Source organism: Suncus etruscus, chromosome 13, assembly GCF_024139225.1.
Source record: "Suncus etruscus isolate mSunEtr1 chromosome 13, mSunEtr1.pri.cur, whole genome shotgun sequence".
NCBI classification, from domain to species: domain Eukaryota; kingdom Metazoa; phylum Chordata; class Mammalia; order Eulipotyphla; family Soricidae; genus Suncus; species Suncus etruscus.
Genome location: NC_064860.1, coordinates 73,454,553 through 73,476,402, shown reverse-complemented (window position 1 = coordinate 73,476,402; position 21,850 = coordinate 73,454,553). Strand labels below are relative to the sequence as shown.

General features: G+C 33.2%; 1 protein-coding gene across 2 annotated transcripts; it reads left to right on the top strand.

Moving 5' to 3' along the window:
• Nucleotides 1–330: 330 nt before the first annotated feature.
• Nucleotides 331–17,463, top strand: POU1F1 (POU class 1 homeobox 1). 2 transcript variants are annotated; one of them, XM_049785508.1, is made up of 6 exons: nt 331–472; nt 3,350–3,421; nt 13,091–13,315; nt 15,546–15,710; nt 16,329–16,389; nt 17,253–17,463. In XM_049785508.1, the coding sequence occupies exons 1-6, from the start codon at nt 331–333 to the stop codon at nt 17,461–17,463; spliced, it is 876 nt and encodes a 291-aa protein (XP_049641465.1). The 2 variants fall into 2 exon arrangements, with proteins under 2 accessions (XP_049641465.1, XP_049641464.1); XM_049785507.1 differs by having other exon boundaries at nt 3,272–3,421.
• The last annotated feature ends 4,387 nt before the right edge of the window (nt 17,464–21,850 follow it).

Genomic DNA, 21,850 nt, shown 5'->3' with positions numbered 1-21,850 from the left:
TCCTTTCTAAAATTTCTGAACTATTGAAGTTGTTAATAAAGTTTCATTTTTCCTCCTTCTCCTCAATCTACTTCCCTCAGAAGCAGCTTCTCTCTTGGGTAAGAAGGAAGATAGTCAGATTGATAAAGCAATACCCCTGGGAAAAGGTGATTAACATGTATAAAGGGCTTTCCCAGCAGTATAAATACTGGCATGTTTTCTCCTAGTGCCTCAGAGCTTTCCTGATGTATATATGCAGGTAGTGAGATTGAAACAGGACATCAAGGTGGTAATATAATAAAACTCTCATTTGAGGAGAGCAGTTCTTATTTTTTCTATTGTCTTGTGGGAATGAGTTGCCAACCATTTACTTCAGCTGATACCTTTATACCTCTGAATTCTGAGTCTTCTGCGACTTTGCCTCTGATAATGCACCACAGCGCTGCTGAGTGCCTACCAGTCTCCAACCATGCCACCAATGTGATGTCTACAGGTACTGATGTGATTAACGGTTTGCATGCTGCTGGGCCTAATGTTTTCAGGAGAAAAGTTTAAGTCTTAGTTGAGAATTTCTTCACTTCTTTCACTTTCTCCTTCAGTTTAATGTTTCAATTTAAGCATTAAGGTTAACTAAAAAACAATATGCATAAAAATATTATAAAGTACAATTTTAACTATTGATGACTGTGAGCGATCTATTTCCTATAGTGGAACCAATGCTTTTTTTTAAATTTCAAAACCAATTTAGCTGAAATTTTATAAGTAGCAAAACTAAAGGGATAGTTTTAAACAGTTTGAGTAGTGTTACTTCCTAGAAACAATCATGAAACTTGGTGGTAATGTTCATGTCTAGTATGTGAAGTTCTGGGTTCAAGCCCTGGTACTACAAAACCTAAAATAAAATGAAATTAGGAATGATGCTACTGCTACTTCTTTAATATAAAGGTTTATTTGGCTTTCTTTGACAACCCATGTCTGAAAATTGTCATTTACTTTGTTCTAAATAAAATAAAGTGACCCTAAATCCAATAAATTTCAAAAAAATAAAATACTTAAATACTTTTTAAAAAACTTACCCTTCTAGCCTAGAAAATTACAGAAATCACAATTAACAATATAATATTTGGAAAACAATATAATATTTGGAAAAGTGAACTTAGTTCACAAGAATGAATTTTGAGGAGATTCAAGCTTTCACTAAATTTTAATATTTTCACATGTTACATTCTTTGATGAAAGCTAAGCTAAAATGTCTGATTAATTTTCAAATACAATTAAATATATTTTTTAAAATGTCATTTACTCAGTGTGTTGAAAATTTATTTATAAATTAATCATCTTAGAACTGAGTAAAATTCTTTCAGTAAGAAGCATTATAATTTTAAAAGCAAAGTTATTATTAATTAAATTTTATCTATAAATAAAACTGAGCTGATGTATTTATATTTTGATTGAAAGTTTTAAGCTTTTATTTTATTCAAACTAAATACATATGTTGACAAATAATTTTCCCCTAAGTTTCAGGAATCTAGATATTATATATCTATTTTGGTAAAATAAAAAATTAGATTTTTAAAACTATGCTAGTATTCCCATAATTCCAATAGAAAGGTAATAATCTCATCCATATATTATATATGGTAAAGTGTTTCAACTGAAAAGGCATAAAGTAAATAAACAAGCACTTATTATATTGTTAAATATATTCTATTTAAATAGTTTAAGTATTGAGTATAAAAACAACAATACAATGATTTATTAATCTAAAATATTTTAAATATTATTTGGCCAAATTAAAAATAAAATTTATAACAAAGGCAATACTTAGAAATCTTAAGTTAAAATCCAATTTCTTTAAAAAAATAAATGATCATAAATTAGGACTCAGTATATAATTGGAACACTTTTTAAAATAAATGCATTGTTATAAATTAACTCATCCTTCATCTGATCTCCCAAAATAAAGAATTAAAATTTTGTATTTAAGCTTCAGAAATAAAATTTTATGACCAATAGAAATACCTAGGATAACGTTGGTTATATAATTTTTCATTAAATTAAAAACATATGTACTTAAGATGTAAGGGACAAAATATTTTTTATAATTTGAAGAGTATCTTTAGACTAAATGTTCACATTTGTTTAAATTTTCAATGACTAGGTAAGATTTTTAAAAATAATTATTATTAAATTATTTTACTTCTTTCTACATATCAATGTGAAATTTAATTTCTGAATACACACAATATATGAAGTATTAATTTATATATAGATAATTGTTTTACTTTAAGTTTTTTTGGGGTCTCACACCTGGAAATGCTCAGGAGTTACTCCTGGGTCTACGCTCAGAAATTGCTCCTGGCAGATTTGGGGCACCATATAGGATGCTGGGATTCAAACCACCATCCTTCTACATGCAAGGCAAATACCTTACCTCCATGCTATCTCTCTGGACACTTAAAGGATCTTTTGATTTTTACAATTCAATTATATTTTATCAATATTTCAGCAGAAATTTAGATTACTAAATCAAACACTATAAATATTTCTAGAAGATATGAATAATTATACCATTTTCATAAAAACCTATACTGTATTCATGTTATAAAGAATGGTGAGAACGTAAAATTCATGAGGAAACATTAACAGTTTTATAATTAATAGCCTATGCTTTTAGTAATTTGAAAATTTAAATTTAATTCTAGGTAAAATATCAACAAGGCAGGTTTACAGGATTTTCACTTATTTCATGAAGCATGTAGCATCTACAATATTATGTTCCTATATTAGGTTCTAACTTGTAAATAACAAGTCAAAATCAATTAATTTCTTTTTGACCAGATTAATCATTAGTATATTGAATGGATTACATATTAAGAAAACCTCGAATGTCATGGTTTTGATATTCTCATTTATAATTAAAAAAAAGCAAAATTAAAGTCTATTCAAGTCTCAATCTCTCTATATCAATATTTATAAGCATTTCTTGCAGAAAAACCTTACCTATATTCCAAAGTTTATAACAATTTTTGAGGCTAGTTTGTTGCGATATCTGTATTAGATCAAGCTTATAGTCAGTCAATCTTCAGAGAGTACAGGATAATAATGACATTAGTCTCTGTTATTTTGATAGTTTATCATCTCTTAATTGAGGCATGTTTTGAAATCTAGTTTTAATTTCTTGTCAAAAAAATTCCCCAAGTGTGATCAAGTAATTAGTGTAGATTTTAAAAATATAAATGTGCATTTTTGATATGAATGTGTCTTGAATCCTCATACATTTTCTTACCAGTCCCGTCTATTTTGTCTTTGATCCAAACTCCTAAATATTTGCACACATATTTCTCGGTGACAACGTTTGGAAACTCAGCAACGGGACTTCATTATTCTGTTCCTTCCTGTCATTATGGAAACCAGCCATCAACCTATGGAGTGATGGCAGGTAAGAAAAACTGTCTAATTGTATTGAGTTTTGAGATTTTGATCAAAAATTTCTTAGGTCTGAGTGAATCTTAACCTTGAAGTTGCTATTAAAACAGCTATTTATTTAGATATTACCAGATCTTTTGTTCCTTCAGAAATCAATGCTCTTATTCTACACAGTTTGAACATCTGTTCTTTCTCCTTAATTCTGGGGATTGATTTCTATAACTTTTATGCAGATTCAATACTATTAAATTGTCCATTTCCACTTGATGATACCATTGGTAATAATTGGTAGCCACTGATCCTCATAGGATTTATACATTTAAATATATATGAAACAAAGTAAGATCACTCTGTCACAAAAGGTAAACGCCAAATTCTCAAAATTTTCAAAGCTAATATAGATGTATATATAAGAAAATACATATATGCTATTCTATAAATATGCTATATAAATACTATTTAAAACAGCATATTAATAAGTCTTCAATAAATAAGATATTGAAGGTTAAGAGTTATTTGCTGCTTGATCCTTTAAGACCCTCATTTCCCTTGAATACATATCTATACTTTTTTCCACTCTGAAGACTCCTCTGTTCTCTTATTTGGGGAGGGAGGGTGTCAGCACACCCGGTGACACTCAGGGGTTACTCTTGGCTATGTGCTTAGAAATCACTCCTGGCTAGGAGGACCATACGGGACACCGGGGATTGTACTAGATCTGTACTGAATCTGCCACATGCAAGACAAAAGCCCTACCGCTGTGCTATTACTCCGGCCCCTCTCTTTTGACGCATATTCATTTCTTTTTCTCTTCTCGCCTCTTTCTGAGTAAAATTTCAATAAAAACTATTTTGCATCACAGAAGAGAATGATTTGCAAATCTTTAGTAATACTTATTTAAGAGGAAACTCCCCGAGTGGCCTCAGTCTTAGGTGAAATTGAAAACGTTGAAAATGCATTTCCTCTTTGTATAAGTAAAACATCAATAGATTAAGACCTATTACAAATTCCTTACGTCTTGTATGGAGGGATTTGGATGCACTTCTTCTCATCTTTTTATTTTCTTTTGAGTTTTGGGTCACACATAGAAATGCTCAGGACTTCTCCTGGTCCTATGCTCTGGAATTACTCAGGGCATCCCCAAGACAGGATTTAGGGCAATCATCTGTGGTATCAGGGAATCCAACGGGGCTTTACAACATGCAAGGCAAACGTCTAGATAGTACATTTCTTAATAAAAAAAAAAATCAGACTTAAATTATTCATTCATGGGATGGTAGGAAGAGAGGAAGGTGGACAGTAGATGGGTTAGGACACATTGTCCCCAATACCACAGAGCCTGAGAAGCCCACAAATCTGCTACCTTGGAATTCTGCCCAAGAACCTGCTCTGGTGAACAAAAACCACCAGCAGTCCCAGGCCCTCTGATCACAGCTTAGTTGTCCCATCCCTCACTCTAAAAGAAATCCTTTCATTAGAAAGCCTGTGAGTCAATGTTTTAAGATATAGTCTGGGGCCGGAGAGATAGCATGGAGTTAAGGCATTTGTTTTGCATGCAGAAGAATGATGGTTCAAATCCCGGCATCACATATTGTCCCCCGAGCCTTTTCTGAGAGTGAGCCAGGAGTAACCCCTGAACACTGCCAGATGTGACCCCCGCACAAAAAGGATATAATCTAATTCAAAATTATAGTGCTTCACTATAGTTCGTAGTTTTATTGGTATATATGTGTATATACATACATATAGTATATACATGTATATATCTATATATACATATACGTATGTATATATTTGTGCTTGTGGGACACATCTGGCTATGTTCAGAATTTATTCCTGACTGTCTCAGGGATCATCCCTGGTAGATTGGAGGATTATGTGTGGTACTTAGGATCCAACCCAGTTTAGCCCATGTGATTTAAACCTCTACACCTATCTTATTGACAGAGCTGAAGGACACAAATTTTTAAAATATTATTATTTCGATATTTATAAGTACAACAGGAAAGATAAACACAAGTAAATACATCAAGACTGAGAATGTGTGAGATAGAAACAGTTTCTATCCTCTGAGTTCCATATGAGCCCCATTCCACAGTAATCCCTGTGTACAAAGTCATATGTAAATCCTAAGAGCTGTTGAATTAGATTAACCCTCCTGCTCACAGAAAAAAAAAAAAAAAGGAAGAAGGGGCCAGAGTGATAGCGCAGCCACGGTTTGGCATTTGCTTTGCACTCTGCTGATCCAGAACAGACCTCGGTTCCATCTCCGGTGAGATCATATGATTCTCCAAGCCAGGAGCGATTTCTGAGCGCATAGCCAGGAATAACCCCTGAGTGTCACCAGGTATAGCCCACCCCCTCCCCCAGAAAAAAAAAAGAAAAAAGAAAAAAGAAACAGTGAAGTTGATGCTGAGAATCTGTAAAATAACACGTTTGAAAAGCTTTTCCCAAAATGTAACTTCATGTGTGTTTGAGTAATATTCAGATCAAGGAAAACAGCTAAAACAACATAGATTTAAACCTCTAAATTTGAAATAAAATAGAACCAAGACTTTGTCAATCTCTGGGGCTTGAGAAATAGTACAGTAGGTAGTACACTACTCTTAATGCACCTACCCATGCTTCATTCTCAGCATCCCATATAGTCTTCTCCTGAGTATTACCAATTGTAGCCTCCAAAGCAAATAAATATATATAAAGAAAGAAAAATAATTTATCAATCTCTACATTTTCAAATTTTCTGTTTAAGACTAAATAAATCATTAAAATTTTAAAATGAAAGATCCCAGGACAAATTAACTTCTGATACATTTTATATGCCAATATTTTAAATGAACTAGTATCTGCACGTTTGTGGTAAAATAGAGACTGGTTTTTGAATAGTTACCTGAACACCTTAATGGCTCTATTTAATAATTAAGAAATAATAAAAACTACATTTTTATTTCACTATGAAACAGACTGCTTATGATTTATATGCTTTGGAGTTAATCAATATTCATGGTTAATAAGAACTGCCCTAGTTGATGATGAACTGCTTTCATTATAAAAAGTAAAATCATGTGCATTTTGCTACCAGAGTTGCAGGCAGAATGCTTTCTTTGGTCTACCCACTTTTTGATTAAGGGCACAGGAAATAACAAGCATGTGCCCTTGTGCTGCTCTCTCTTGGAGGAAATATCTTAGTCATTTTCAGTGATTTCCACAAACAGTGTAGTTTTTAAACCCAAATAGAAGCAACAACAAATTGAGGTCAGTAGCACACAGAATAAAATTAGTCCGAGACTGAATATTTTAAAATAGAATTTTCTATTACTTTCCTACCCATCACATCCATTTATAGATGGAATAAAAGTTCTAACATTCACCTCCTTTTCTGGACTTGAACAAAGCTATACCAGTTCACATTGGTATTTCACAGTCAGCTCCTCTTGTGCTAGTACTACTTTTCTGAGCATATACCTTGAGTACTCTCTTCAGAAATTAAAAAAAAAATTATTCCCTGAAGATGCCATTAAAATTACTGGGCTAGTAACAGTAAGAACTATAATGGTTATGTAGGATTTGGAGGTAGCACAAAAAATAGTCTTAAAACAAAATTATGTTTGGTCACTGAAAGAAAAGTTCACCATAACAAGCAGAGAGATTATATTTTAAAAATATATTGAGCAAAATACCATTATGAGGTGCACTGTGATTTTTTTTATAATTAAAAGTATGGATATATAGTCTGCAATAATCACATTTTTATAATGACAGTTTTAATATTAGTGCATCTGAACTCTTCTTACCATCATCCCCAGAGAAGTTATACAAATAGATTGATAAAATTATACAAATTATTGATGAAGTTATACAAATAAATTGATTATTTCTAGAGGCCTAGAAATAATGGAAAAATTATTTAAAAAAACACTATATTTCAGTCTTCACATTCAAGTTTCAATGGGTTTTAAAGCTCTATCAAAAGTTTAGTTCCACCTTATTTGTACCAACTCAATCTGATTTTCTTCTTTAATCTCTTCAATAAATGTGTAGTTAAGTTTCTTCTGTCTCATCACTCCAAGTGTATACAATATAGGCATAAGCTAATAAATTTTGTTCTAAATAAATATGTTTAGCATGCATATACACACAGATAACTAACTATAAACACTCTTCAAACTTATTCTCTGTATCTAAAATCATTTCTGCTCTCCAGTTTATAAATCTGTGTGGCAGTTTAGAAATAAACTCTCTGGACTGTCCACTTTGTATACATAGTAAAGTTGATAGCATGTTCATTAGATTATGTGCTATAAATTATTGCTTTAAAATCTAATTTAGGGGCCAGAGTGGAGTGATAGCATAGCAGTAGGGTGTTTTCCTTGCACGCGGAGACCCAGGACAGACCTGGGTTCAGTCCCTGGCATTCAATATGGTTTCTCAAGCCTGCCAGGAGTGATTTCTGAGCAAAGAGCAAGAAGTAACCTCTGAGCGCTGCCTAGTGTGGCCCAAAAACTAATAAATAAATAAATATTTAAAAAATAATCTATTTTAATGAAGGGGTGCCGTGTATGTCTTGTTTATGATAGACCTTGTTCTTGTCTAATTGCACTCTCAGCTTTTTATACTTCATTAACAGTAGTGCAAACTACAGTGTCAAAAAAAAGAGGGGGGAGAGAGAAGTAATTTGCCTGCACCAGAAGCACCTGGGGGACTGATGGAAGGGAAGAGAGCATCAGGGAGAATGAGAAGGTAACTGTTGACATTGATGGTGAGAAATGCTCACTGGTGAAGGTTTTTATACATTGTATGACTGTAACTCAATCATGAACAACTTTATCTGTAGAATTAAAAGCTGTAGTATGAACAACCTTGTTAACCACAGTGTTTAAATACAAACAATTAAATGAAGTGGCAAAATTTTAATTTTAGTTTGTTAAGGAAAGATCTCAAGCCATTTGCACTGTGTGCAAAGCCCTAGGTTCCATTCCAGGCAAATAATTGCAGGGGCAGATTCTGCAAACAATGTTAGATGTACCACTGGTGGCCTTTGATCACTGCTGAGCCCCAAAAACTGGACCATATGTCAGGCCCACATTGCTGGAAATGTTGATTTTTCTGAACCCTATTAGGTATACTGGAAAAACTCCAAACAAGTCCGTCCCTCTGAAAGAAAAAGGAATAATGTTAAATGGAAGCAAAAGAAGTACAATCTCTAGCATCTGATAGTACTATCTACTAGAGTCAGTTATAGATAAGATAGAAAAACTATCATGAGAAGGTTTGTTGTTTTTTTTTGTGACAAATACATAATTTCTTACTCTCAGGAAAGAATGTCTTCAGTTGTATGTCAAATAAAATGCCAACTTGAGAAGTTAAAGGTAAAGATAAAGAGGTTACATTTATTAATTAACCATACATTAACCCATTCTTTTTTCCCCCTTTAATTGAAAATAAATAAAAGGTAACTATGGCTAAAATGGTGGCAGATATCAGTTTGACAGTTAACATAGAGAAAGGATGGTCAGCTTTGACAATCAACTTAGAGAAAGATTGTCTTTCTTTTCTTCCTTTGTCCTTTAAATTTATGTTTTAAATTGTTTTTTGTTTATTCAATTTTTTTCTGATTGTTTCAATCCTGAAAATTTTTTACCTTTGAACCAGGAAAGGCCTTTCAGTTGCAGTACATGTTTTCTAAATGTTATAAAAATATATTTTTTAAGTTTGTCTCTACTCCACATACCAGTCACTGTAGTCGGAATGCAGGCAAAGTGTCTCTGTGGCACAAACAGGATTTACTGAAACACAAAAGAGAAAAGACCACAGTTCAAATTTATGATCTTCTTCTCATTATTATGCATAAAATAGTAACAAATAAGGGAGCTTCCAGATATTCATTCCTGTGTTGTTTTTATACAATAAGATGTCAGATATTTTTCATTCTTCCCTCTGCTTCCCCTAAATTCTTTTAAGACATCAAGCTCATAATCTTAGATGTCAGTTAGCATCTGGCGGAACTGCATGCCGCAAAGGGATAATTTGCCTCATGCCATGGTACATTGAGTCAGTGCCCTGCAAAGCACGCCAGACCTCTGCCTCCCCATTGCCTGCCCTATAAGATTTATCTCTATTCTTTTCCACCTCTGTCAACCATACACATATCTATAGCAATTCAGAGAGCCCTGATGGGATCATCTGCAATGTGCAAAAATAATGTATGAAATACACAAACACTTCCAAGGTATTTTTTTTTTTTTATGTAGACCTAAAGACAAAATTGCTTTAGCGTGTTTTGTAAAGAGTTTAGCAGGTCTCTGCTGCTTATGGATCGCCACATGCTCTTACTTTTGTTTTCAATCATCTGTGCTTTAAAAAATATATATTTCTTCTGTTATATTATATTGATGATACCAATTACTTCTTCCCTAATATTCCTTAATCATAGGTTCATATGATGAAAACACAGGTTTCTTGTGACTGTTAGTACAAATTTCTGTTTAAGTTTAGTTTCAGGTAAGTTGTGATCCTGCAGGTAATTGTGGATACTTTGAGAGTCAAAAATGGAAAACTTATATAATTCATGTTTTCATTTTTGTGTATTTACTATGTACTTTTTCGTGGGCTTTTATTCTGTTATGTTTTAAGATTATATTATGTTTTAAAAATTAATTTTTCAAAGACACTTTCAATGATGGAACCACCTTAAATATTTTCTCAAAAGAAGAGTGACACACTTCTAGTATTTTAAGAAATCATCTTATTACTTTTTATTTGAGATTTATTTAAAAATAGATTTGTTTAGAATTGTTTAAATATGTTTAAACTGGAAGAAATACTTACAAAAGCTATCTGTTTCATATGTGTCAGACTGCTGGCAAAATGAATTATGACAACTTTTATGTAGTAATAAAATGTTCTTTAGATTTGAGTTTTAGTTTCATGGAAATTGGAAAATTTATGTATTTAAATTTCCTATATTTTAAAATTATATGTAAAAACAGAAATTTTTGCTAACTCCTTTGTTCATATATGGACAAGAGTATGCAAATGTGAAAAACATCTTACAAAATATAACAAATTAGTGTATGAATCTATTTTGCCAGAATAATTGAATATAGTTGTAATTGTTATGAAAAAATCCAAAATTAGGGCCATGTTTATGTCAGCATACATTGCAAGTTACTAATCAAAAATAAAAATAATTTGACATATGTTAAGTGAGTTCTGTAGGGTGTCTTAAAATGTACTAAATGTGCAAAGTAAAATGGCAATCTGTTATTACCTGTTTTTCTTTTACCTTTACTTGGGGGTCCTTTATCATTAAGTGATAGTTGCTTTTATTTTGGAACAAGCATATTCAATAATACTCAGGGCTATTTCTGGTTTTGTGCTTATGGTAATAGTGGACCCCACAGTGTTCAGGCAACCATATGCAGTCCTGAGATTTGTTCTGGAATTAAACTGGAACATATCACTCTAGCTTCAAAGTTAATATCTTTGAATGGTGAGAATGTCAAGGAATTATTTCAATACCTATAGAAACCGATTCTAAAACCTAAGTAGAAAAGTCTTCAGACACATATAAAGAGTATGCCAAAATAAATGTACTTAGTTTTCTTTGTATATAAGTTCTTTTTCACTTCAGCATGTAGAAGTGAAAATTGAGGAAAACTCTAAGATACTTTCTAAAAAGTAAAATGGAATATCTTGGATTTTTAAAGTAGCATAAACTTTTCTGGGTAATAATAGTCTATCTTAAATGTTTACCATATTTATAAAGCAGCCAAACTTACTTTAATTCCTAAGTCTCTTTTGGATTTTAATTTGATTTTAGAAAAATACTATTTATTGTCTATCAGATAGGAGTGTATTTCTATCTCATTAGATACTCTGGTTTTAGTAAAATAAAGCTAACAGTTTGCTAACTGATACTCTTCTTTGCTCATTATATATTGATACAGTAAGTCAGATTTATATGTCCTAGCAAAATGCCTATTACTCATGTTTTTGATTTGTGAATATACTTAACATGAAATTAAAGGCAGCATAAATTCTTGATATGTTCTTATAGTAAATTTCTAAGAATGAGCATGACATATATTCTCTAGTAATTTATTTTACTTTAAATATTAATTTATACTTATAAGAAAATGATTAATAAATATGAATGATTATACATGTAATTTGAATAAAAATCTCTCCCATAAAAATGGAATGTATTAAAAGAAAAATGAAGTAAAAAACATAGGAATTTGGCTTATATATTATGCTCTTCTATATTCTCCTAAACTCATCAGACTCTTTTTCTTTCCTGGGTGAAAAACCAATCTATTAAATCAAGCTGAAACAAAAAAAAATGTGTGTAACTTGTCACTTAAGTTAATGTATACAATGCTTCATTATTTATGAATGATTACTATCTATAAACAAATTTTTTCTCCTTAAATATCAAAATAATGATCACATTATAGTGTACATTTTTCAGTTGTTAAATTTTCTGGGTTTCTTTTTTGCTTTGTTAGTTTTGGGTACAGAGGATCAAACCTAATTTTTCATATATGTAAAGCAAGTACTCTACCACTGAGATATTTCTCTGCACACTATTGAGATTTTACTCAAATATTTATCATTACATATTGTTTTGTGGATATTTCCATAATAGGAGCCACAGACATTATTTGGGACAGAACTAGAAACTGAACTTGGCCTCACATAAAGAAGACATAGCCTACTATTGGACTACTTCTGCAGGTCCTTTAACAATATGAATGCATTTTATTTTATTATTTGACTTAATGCATTATATTCATTTACCCATCTTTGTTAAATTTTAAGATGTGATTATTTTTTTATTTTATTTTATATTTTTATGTATTTATTTTTGCTTTTTGGGGCCACACCTGATGACGCTTAAGGGGTTACTCCTGATTATAAACTCAGAAATTGCTCCTGGCTTGGGGGACCATATAGGACACTGGGGGACTGAACCGTGGTCCATCTTAAAATCAACTGATTAATAAGACTACTTCTCGGTATGACAATTTTGTTTCTTAATTATATGAGATATCACACTTTATTTGTTTACTATATTAAGAGAAAAGATATCAAGAAATTATTTGTTAGAATTGCTCTTCAGATATCCAGGATGAGATTTAAGAAGAAAAATTACTATAAGTTTGTACTTCTTTTTTTTCTTTTGTTTTTGTTTTTGGGTCACACCCGGCAGCGCTCAGGGGTTACTCCTGGCTCTGTGCTCAGAAATCGCTTCTGGCAGGCTCAGGGGACCATCTGGGGTACCGGGATTCGAACCACCGACCATCTGCATGAAAGACAAATGCCTTACCTCCATACTATCTCTCCAGCCCCATAAGTTTGTACTTCTAAGCATGATGTGCCTTTCTCTATCTACTTATCTATTGATCAATTAATCAATCAATCTATATTGATTTAGGCTTTTCAGCTTTTTTATACTGTTTCTGTTGCTTAAGCTGAGATGGAATATAAATGATCATAATTATACTAAGTTGCTCTGATTTTTAATTCAGAAGATCAGATATCAGGTAACATTTAAAAGTTAAGATCGGCTGGTGCAGAATTATGGGTTCCTAATGGGAAAACCCCTGTTTGTAATAAAAATGCTGGATACGTTGTAAAGTTCCTTCCCATTCTTTACTTCTGCTGTCTTTATTCACAGGCAGTCTAACTCCATGTCTCTATAAATTTCCTGACCACACCTTGAGCCATGGCTTCCCTCCCATGCATCAGCCTCTCCTGGCAGAGGATCCCACAGCTGCTGATTTTAAGCAGGAACTCAAGCGGAAAAGCAAATTGGTTGAAGAGCCAATAGACATGGATTCTCCTGAAATCCGAGAACTTGAACAATTTGCCAATGACTTTAAAGTGAGAAGAATCAAGCTAGGTATGCACTTCTTGAGAGCAAGGGGCAAGTAACTGCAACTCATTTCTCTGGTTCAGTCTCTTATACCTTGCTTAAATGCTTAAAACAATTGTCGATATGTTTCACTATAAACTTTGTCCAGACATGAAAATTCTACTCATACTATTATTTTCTTGCAACTTGATGAGCTAAATAGAAATACATTTTTTTAAATTAATGACACTTATTTGTTGAGGTTTAGTTTTGAAGTGCTTGCTTACATACACATTTTATTTGGACTGTACACTCATGTATTTATTCATATATTTACTGATGATACATTCATACATTGATTCAAAGATATAAAGAGTATAAGTTAAATTTACTGTTTGGCCTTTCTAAGCCAATATTGCATATCCTTCAGAGACATTTATTTCTATATAAAGCAAACAAATACATTTCTTTATATCATCTGATATTCTTTTTTAACTATTTTGGAAACTTTTGAAAATTAGGTTGTAGAGGACATTTTTAAATGGGCCTGTCAAATTCTGCTTTAAAAGCATATTACAGGGGCTGGAGCGATAGCACAGCAGTAGGTATGGCATTTGTCTTGCATGTGACTGACCCAGCACGGACCTTGGTTCAATCTCCCAGCATCCCATATGGTGCCTCAAGCCAGGAGCAATTTCTGAGCACATAGCCAGGAATAATCCCTGAGCGTCACCGGGTGTGGCCCAAAAAACACCCCCCCAAATAAAACTCATACTACAATTAATCCATTTCTGAAAAAAATTTGCTTTCTTATCTCACACCATTTAAAATATCACATAACTATCATAACCATAACTATTATCATTTCATAAACAACATTTGGTATCTATAAAGGTTATCTTAGATTTCACTCTCATCAGTAGTAGCTTGTTTTACTGCCCTTCATAACCTGAGCTCTGTGGTAGCAAGTGTATTTTGTTTGATAATTGTTCATTCATTTTAATGATTTATCACCAGCATTTGAACAAGGACTGACTCATTGAGAAAATAATGTTGAGGAAAATATAGGGTCATCTTTTGGATATTTGCACTTCAGAGAGGTCTAAGTGGTACTTCATGGTAGTTTGATTTTCAATTTCTTTTAAATTATAATAGAAATGAATGAAAGTATCATTTCAAGTCCTTGACAATCATGTGTTACTCCCCTTCTATGAACTATTGTTGAGTTTGCTATAACCGATGATATTATTGTACATAAACTTACTGTAACAATTATCTTTGAAATTCATGAAGTGTATAGAGGGGACTGAATTGATAGAAATTGTGGTTTAACTGTTGCCCATATGGAATGAATTACAGGTAATTTTATAATGGTACTTATTGATGGACATAGTATTTAACTATTTTATGCAGACAAGTATATAGCCCTTGGCCCTGAATTAATATGTACTTACCAAATGCAATAAACACAGCAGTAGGCATTCATTTTCAGTTTGCTGTTTATATTACAGTACATGGTTTAAATTCTGTGTTGATAATTTACATCAACTTGTACTCTAAAAATGTTTGAGACAATCAATGAGGATCATTTGCCTACAGATAGAAACATTAAGAAATGGCATAATGTTTGTGCTAGAAGCTATGCATATAATGTGTGATAAAAGAATTATATCAAAGTATTTGGGTGAGAATAAACATAATTATGAGTTCTATTTGGTAATTTTCAATAATTTTTCATCAAGTTTAATTTAAAATATTAATATCAGGGTATTTTTGGGGTCACAATCAGTGATGCTGAGGGGTTACTGCTGGCTATGTGCTCAGAAATTGCACCTGGCTTGGGGGACCATATGGGATGTTATGGGATCGAACCTCAGTCTGTCCTGGGCTAGCGCCAACAAGGCAGACCCCTACTACTTGTGTCATTGCTCTGGCACCTAAACTATTTATATCAGGTTTATATTATTGAGCATTAGTATCCATATTCAGTAAAAATGAGAAAAAATTAAATGACTACTAAAATGTTATATATCATCCAATTTAATCAATATTCTAAATGTAGATGGTTATATGTAAATTATTTTGATGTTAGAAAAATAATTTAACCAAAAGAAATATTTTGGAAGTATTGGGCAATTCAATCCTAGCAAACAATGCTACATTTCTAATAAATATATACTCGTATATTTGAGAATAACATTTATAGATTTATAGGATAATGTGCCAACATGAATAATTGTTGAAAATCTAGCATCAACTTTTTTATTGTCCATTCCAGGATATACTCAAACAAATGTTGGAGAAGCCTTAGCAGCCGTGCATGGCTCTGAATTCAGTCAAACAACTATCTGCAGATTTGAAAATCTACAGCTGAGCTTTAAAAATGCATGCAAACTAAAAGCAATATTATCCAAATGGCTGGAGGAAGCTGAACAAGTTGGAGGTACTAAAGAAATATTTCTGAAAGCTTTGTGAATCTTGATCTAGAACCCACTAATTTTGATTTGTAGGATTACTGCTACAAAGAGCTTTGACATCATACTTGGCTTTTTTCTGTGATTAAAATAAATGATTTGCTATTGCACAAAAAAATTCAGAAACACATGTCAAAATAAATTTATAGTGAAGTCAAATAGTGAAAAGATAAGCTACATAAATAAAACTTTCTAGATAATGCGGCATGGGTATAAATTCTTTTAAAAATATACACAAGTCTTCTAAGTGATTAACCTGAACCACTGAGATGAACAATTTTAGGTGATGAAATTACTTCCTTATACTAATGCAGAAAGGGTAAAGAGCAAGGTTTGAGATCATTTGTTGTGTTCCAAATTGGGTATTATTTAGACAATTGTCATTCAAAAATCTGTAACTATTTATATTTTTCATTATTTTCTTATCTAGGGCTTATAATATAGAATACCCTAAAGTAAAAAAATTTCAAACGAAAATGATGGTGTCTTTCTTTTGAATTTTTAGTACGGAAACTTGAAATCCAAATCTAATGCTTTTTCTTACACCTATTTTGTTTCTGTAATTATTGTTCTATTCTCCCTTTCAGCTTTGTACAATGAAAAAGTGGGAACAAATGAAAGAAAAAGGAAACGGAGAACAACTATAAGGTATTCTTTTGAAATGATTACTTACCAGAGGACAAAAAGTTGGAATCTGCACACATGTGTGACATAACAGATAAATGCAAGATGTAATGCAAATGTAAAATATGTGAAATCTTAGCAGTAATAAGAGCTTTAAATTTTACCATTCCTGAAAAGTATTATTCCAATCAAAGACAGTTCACATCATTTGTACTTAAAAATAAAAAAGAAGAAACAATTTTTTTATTTCTTAAACCCCAATGCAATTCTTAATGTTTCAAACCAAATAGTACATTAAGCTTTTTTTAATTTAAATGAAGCTCAAAGAGAAAATAGTTAAGGTTCCACGTTGTTTAATTAGGTGTCCACCATCTCTTCATTTTAAAATTAGTGATGTCTGGAGACTATTTAGGCCTCTTTGTTTTCTTTTCAAGAAATTGGTGCCCTCTTGTGGCATAAGTAGTGTACACACAGAAATGTGTGTTCCCTTTTGACTACTCCAACACCCTAAGACCAACATTTAAAAAGTCAACAAATAGTAAAACTTTTATCAAAAGCTCCTTAAGTTTTTAATTAGTCCTTATCTTTCACATTCAAAAGTAGAGAATGCGGGCCGGGCGGTGGCGCTAAAGGTAAGGTGCCTGCCTTGCCTGCGCTAGCCTTGGACGGACCTCGGTTCGATCCCCCGGTGTCCCATATGGTCCCCCAAGCCAGGAGCAACTTCTGAGCACATAGCCAGGAGTAACCCCTGAGCATTACCGGGTGTGGCCCAAAAATAAAAAAATAAAAATTAAAAAAATTAAAAAAAAAAAAGTAGAGAATGCAAACGAATTTAATCTGCCAGAACAGCAACAACACAATCTCTGTTTTGACCCCTCTACACTCAGTATTGCAGCTAAAGATGCCTTGGAGAGACACTTTGGAGAGCAGAATAAACCTTCCTCTCAAGAGATCATGAGAATGGCTGAAGAACTGAATCTTGAGAAAGAAGTGGTAAGAGTTTGGTTTTGCAACCGTCGACAAAGAGAAAAACGTGTGAAAACAAGTCTGAATCAGAGTTTATTCACTATGTCAAAGGAGCATCTTGAATGCAGATAAAAGTTGTGAAATAGCTACTTTTTCTACTTTTCTTTCTTCTTTAACAAATAGTTATTTCACTGGCTCTAAAATTTATATTATCAAGTTTATAGAAACATTTATTTTAAAAAGTAGACTTTATATTGATGTTTTAAGTTATCTCAGAAACCATGTTGTATATTTTAAGCTAAAAAAACCAAATAGGTATAAATATTTCTATCTTATCTTTGTCCTTTTCTTCTTCTTCCTTCCAGCTATCTAATTTTAAACACAGGATTATACAAAGAAATTGTTCAAAGCTCTTCTTCCAAATGATTTTACTAGTTTGATAAATATTTCAGTTAATAATGTTAAAATTTAAACATATCCCCAACAAGGATCTAATTAGAAAATTTATTGTTACCATTGGTTAATGGCAGTTCACCATTAATTTTAGTATTTATTTTAACCAAGTTTTGGATTTGAGAGCCTGAGTGTCTTACAATTTTATGATTGCATTCGGGAATAACTCTCAAAAGTGGTACCTTTGAAGCACATATTTAGGCCATAAAACCCAAAGAAATGTTTTTAGAGAACTGTAGAAATCTTAATTTATGATCTTTTAATTTCTCCCAGACATTCACATCTTTGATGTGTAGCTATATAAAAATAAAAAGTTCTAAGAACTCTTGAGCCACACAATCTACTCTTCTAGAAGCTATAATAATGCAGATGTCCATTGTTTAACTCTTTAATTTGAAAAACTACTTCACTGAAATGAAGGAATGTGTTGTCAACAGCTACAATTTGATGATACCTAATTTAATAACCTACTTTCTATTCACAATCAAGACAATCTTGATAGAGATTTATAAGAATAGATACACATTTTGTTTAATTAGGTAGAATTATTATTGCAAATGTGATATATTGATATTTTATTCAGGGAATTTTGTCTCAATACATTAATTTATAAGAATGCACTTCTTTGGAACTTGCAACTAGAAGTAAACTGTAATGTGATATCAATCCTTCTTATGTTGACTAGTGTTTTGAATATAAACCTTCTAGCAGACTTTTGTGTAAGTGAATAATTTTATTATTTAGAATGTTTACTAAATTACATTTTCTAGTTTCTTGCTTCTTATACTAATAAAGATAAAGCATAATAAACATGACCCATGCAGATCATCTGTGCTTGTACTACCAATTGATTGGCCTGAAACTGATATATTAGTAATAGAAACTAGTAGTTTTCAGCAGTCTACGTCATGCCTGCTGAACCATTTATGTAGCACTCAGGAAGCGCTAATGACAATATAATGTTGATTATTTTATTTTTATTTTGGGGCACACCCGGTGACGCTCAGCGGTTATTCCTGGCTGTGTGCTCAGAAATCGCTCCTGGCTTGGGGAATCATATGGGATGTCAGGGGGATCAAACTGTGGTACATCCTAGGCTAGAGCGGGCAAGTCAAACACCTTACCACTTGTGTCACTACTCCGGCCCCTAATGCTGACCTTTAAAACATGTATTAATTACACTTACTCACCAGATAGTTCACTTAAACATAAACTATAATTCTTAAATAGAAAAATTCATATGTGCATAAATTTGAAATTTACAAAACAATCTAATGCAACAACAATCTAGAAGTAAGTTTTTGCATTATAAATAAAAGTATGTTGCAAGGCCGGGAAGGTGGCGCTAGAGGTAAGTAATCTGCCTTGCCCACTCTAGCCTAGGATGGACCACGGTTCGATCCCCCTGGAGTCCCATATGGTCCCCCCAAGCCAGGAGTGATTTCTGAGCGCATAGCCAGGAGTAACCCCTGAGCGTCAAACGGGTGTGGCCCAAAAACGGAAAAAAAAAAAAAAAGTATGTTGGGGATTTTTAATGACTCTGTTCCTTGGAACATCATTAGCTATAAGTTTAGATCATATAATCATTAGCCCATACAATTGTTCTTTTTATATGATATAAAAGCATTGGGAACCATTTTTCCTCCCCTAAAGAAATTTTAATTAATCAGCACTTGACACCAAAATAAAAATTTTTCAATTATTTAGCCTTACATATTGTGAGTTAACTAATACTATTAATTAATATTAATGGACTTGAAACAGTATTTTTGTTCCTCAAAAAAGGAAAATGGTTCTTCTTAAACAACCAAATGACAAGCAATTTGCAGTACATTCATTACACATATGCCCATACATTTTGGAATACTAAAAGCTTTCTCTATTAAGTTCTTAACTTTAGTGATATTTAGAAATTGAGTGTACATAGGCTGGAGTAATAGCGCACTGGTAGGACGTTAGCCTTGCACGCGGCTAACTTAGGATGGATCTGGGTTCGATCCCCAGTGTCCCATATGGTCCTCAAGCCAGGAGCAATTTCTGAGTGGAGCCAGGAGTAACCCTTGAGCGTCACCAGGCATGGCCCCAAAACAAAAACAAAAAAAGAAATTTAATATACGTTATTAAAATATAGAGCCATTTCTGCTTGATAGGTATTCTATTCAACTTAAGCTGATTTAAGTGGTTGTCAATCCATTTTGTACAATTTAATCGTAACGTTTTTATCTCTATTGATATAAAAATTTTCTACTTAAAAGAAATATCTTCTGTGTTTGGGAGATAAAAGAGGTATATCTGCGCTTGTATTTGTGTGAAGAATTATTTTTTTCCTATGCTTTTGAGAGGACTGGGATGAGTGTAATTAATGGGGAATGGATATGATATTCCAAGAGTAATCTAAGAATTTGAGTCTTAGCAGTCCTCAGGTTCAAACAAGGTTAGAAGACAGGTTCTTTTATGGAACTTACTTCAGCAGAGATTAAATGGGAAACAATGTTTTCCTCTTGCTACAAAAACCTATTTATGCAGTGTAATGGCATTCAAGAAAAAAAAAAAAACACTGTTTTCTTTTCAGCTAGGACACATACCTTGTTTTTAACATAAGAGTGTCTAAAATAGTATCCTTAAGTTAGTACTACATGGATCAATCTAGAAGTTTGAGACTACTGAACTAGTGTAGGATATACATGTGGTTAGAGTGCAGCTTCCCTCAACAAGCATTTACATACAAATACAATGTAGGTCAAAGTTTGCAGGGTTTTGCCCTCCACTTCTATTTTTTGGGGGGAGGGGGTGTTGGTTTTTGGGCCACATTGGCGACGCTCAGGGATTACTCCTGCCTATGCACTCAGAAATCGCTCCTGGTCCAGAGGACCATATGGGATGGCGGGGTTTGAACCCAGGTCTGTCTTGGGTCAGCCGTATGCAAAGTAAATGATCTACCGCTGTGCTATTGCTCTGGCCCTGCCCTCTGTTGCAAATCAGCCCTTGATGGGACTGACTGATGGAGGGTTGGAGGATGAGGTTTTTCTCCTCCAGCTCGGAGCACGCGGATATAAAGCTAACAGGCAGTCAGGTTTCAGAAGATATCAGCTTTATTCAGTGGGCCTGGCTGAAGCCAAAAGCCCCAGAATCTGCCCTCGAAAAATGCCAATGCCTTCCACAGACCCTTGCTTTTATACATCAGAATCAGGTACTACCTTAGGGTGGGAGCAGAATGCCAGGTCACACCCAAGGGTAGGGCACAATTACGAACAGGGTAGGATCAGTAACATAATAATCCCATGGAAATGTTTACATACACAACACCCTCCACTTAAGTTTATAAGATGAAGTCCATTTCTACCAGTTCCTCCTAAAATCAAGAGGTTAGGGTTATTGCAACACAATAATCTATTAGATGTTCATTTTATTTCCCAATTAATATTGACTTTTAGGGAACATTGGGGACTATCCAATACTACAACACATCTACTGATAACTTTTATATATAGTAATAAGATTACATTGGGTTGTTTATTATTTTGGGTGTCAGATATATTTGTGTCTGCTCTTTCTACTGGCAACCTCATTTGAATACAACTGTTAAGTATTTGGTAATTCCTTTACCAAAAGGAAGTAAGGTAGGGAAAACAAACGTTTTTTGAAACAGTATTTTCATTAGCCATTTCTTTTTCTTAATCTTGTGGAGTGTTAGAGTAGATTTGGGCCATATCAAGCTGTGCTGGGGCCCATTCTATGTCTGTGTTCAGGGTCATTTCTGGTGATGTTGCGGGGAGGAGGGACTGGTTGTGGGTAGGGGGAATAATATATAGTGAGGATGAAACTGGAGTCATTTATATGCAAGGTAAGCACCTGCACAATCTCCCCAGGATCTGTTTCCTATTCTTAAGAATTCAGAAGATGGCATGGAGGTAGGGCATTTGCCTTGCATGCAGAAGTATGGTGGATCGAATTCCAGCATCCCATATGGTCCCTTGAGCCTGCCAGGAGCGATTTCTGAGTATAGAGCCAGGAGTAATGCCTAAGAGCAGCTGGGTGTGACACCCCAAAAAAAATTCAGAAGAGG

What these genes read in the sequence shown, in the direction of transcription:
- POU1F1 (XM_049785507.1), top strand. Translation starts at nt 331, where the DNA reads ATGAGTTGCCAACCATTTACTTCAGCTGATACCTTTATACCTCTGAAT. An exon ending in AACCTATGGAGTGATGGCAG is followed by an intron (nt 3,422 to 13,090) that starts GTAAGAAAAACT and finishes CTTTATTCACAG; the next exon opens with GCAGTCTAACTCCATGTCTC. An exon ending in AAACGGAGAACAACTATAAG is followed by an intron (nt 16,390 to 17,252) that starts GTATTCTTTTGA and finishes CTCTACACTCAG; the next exon opens with TATTGCAGCTAAAGATGCCT.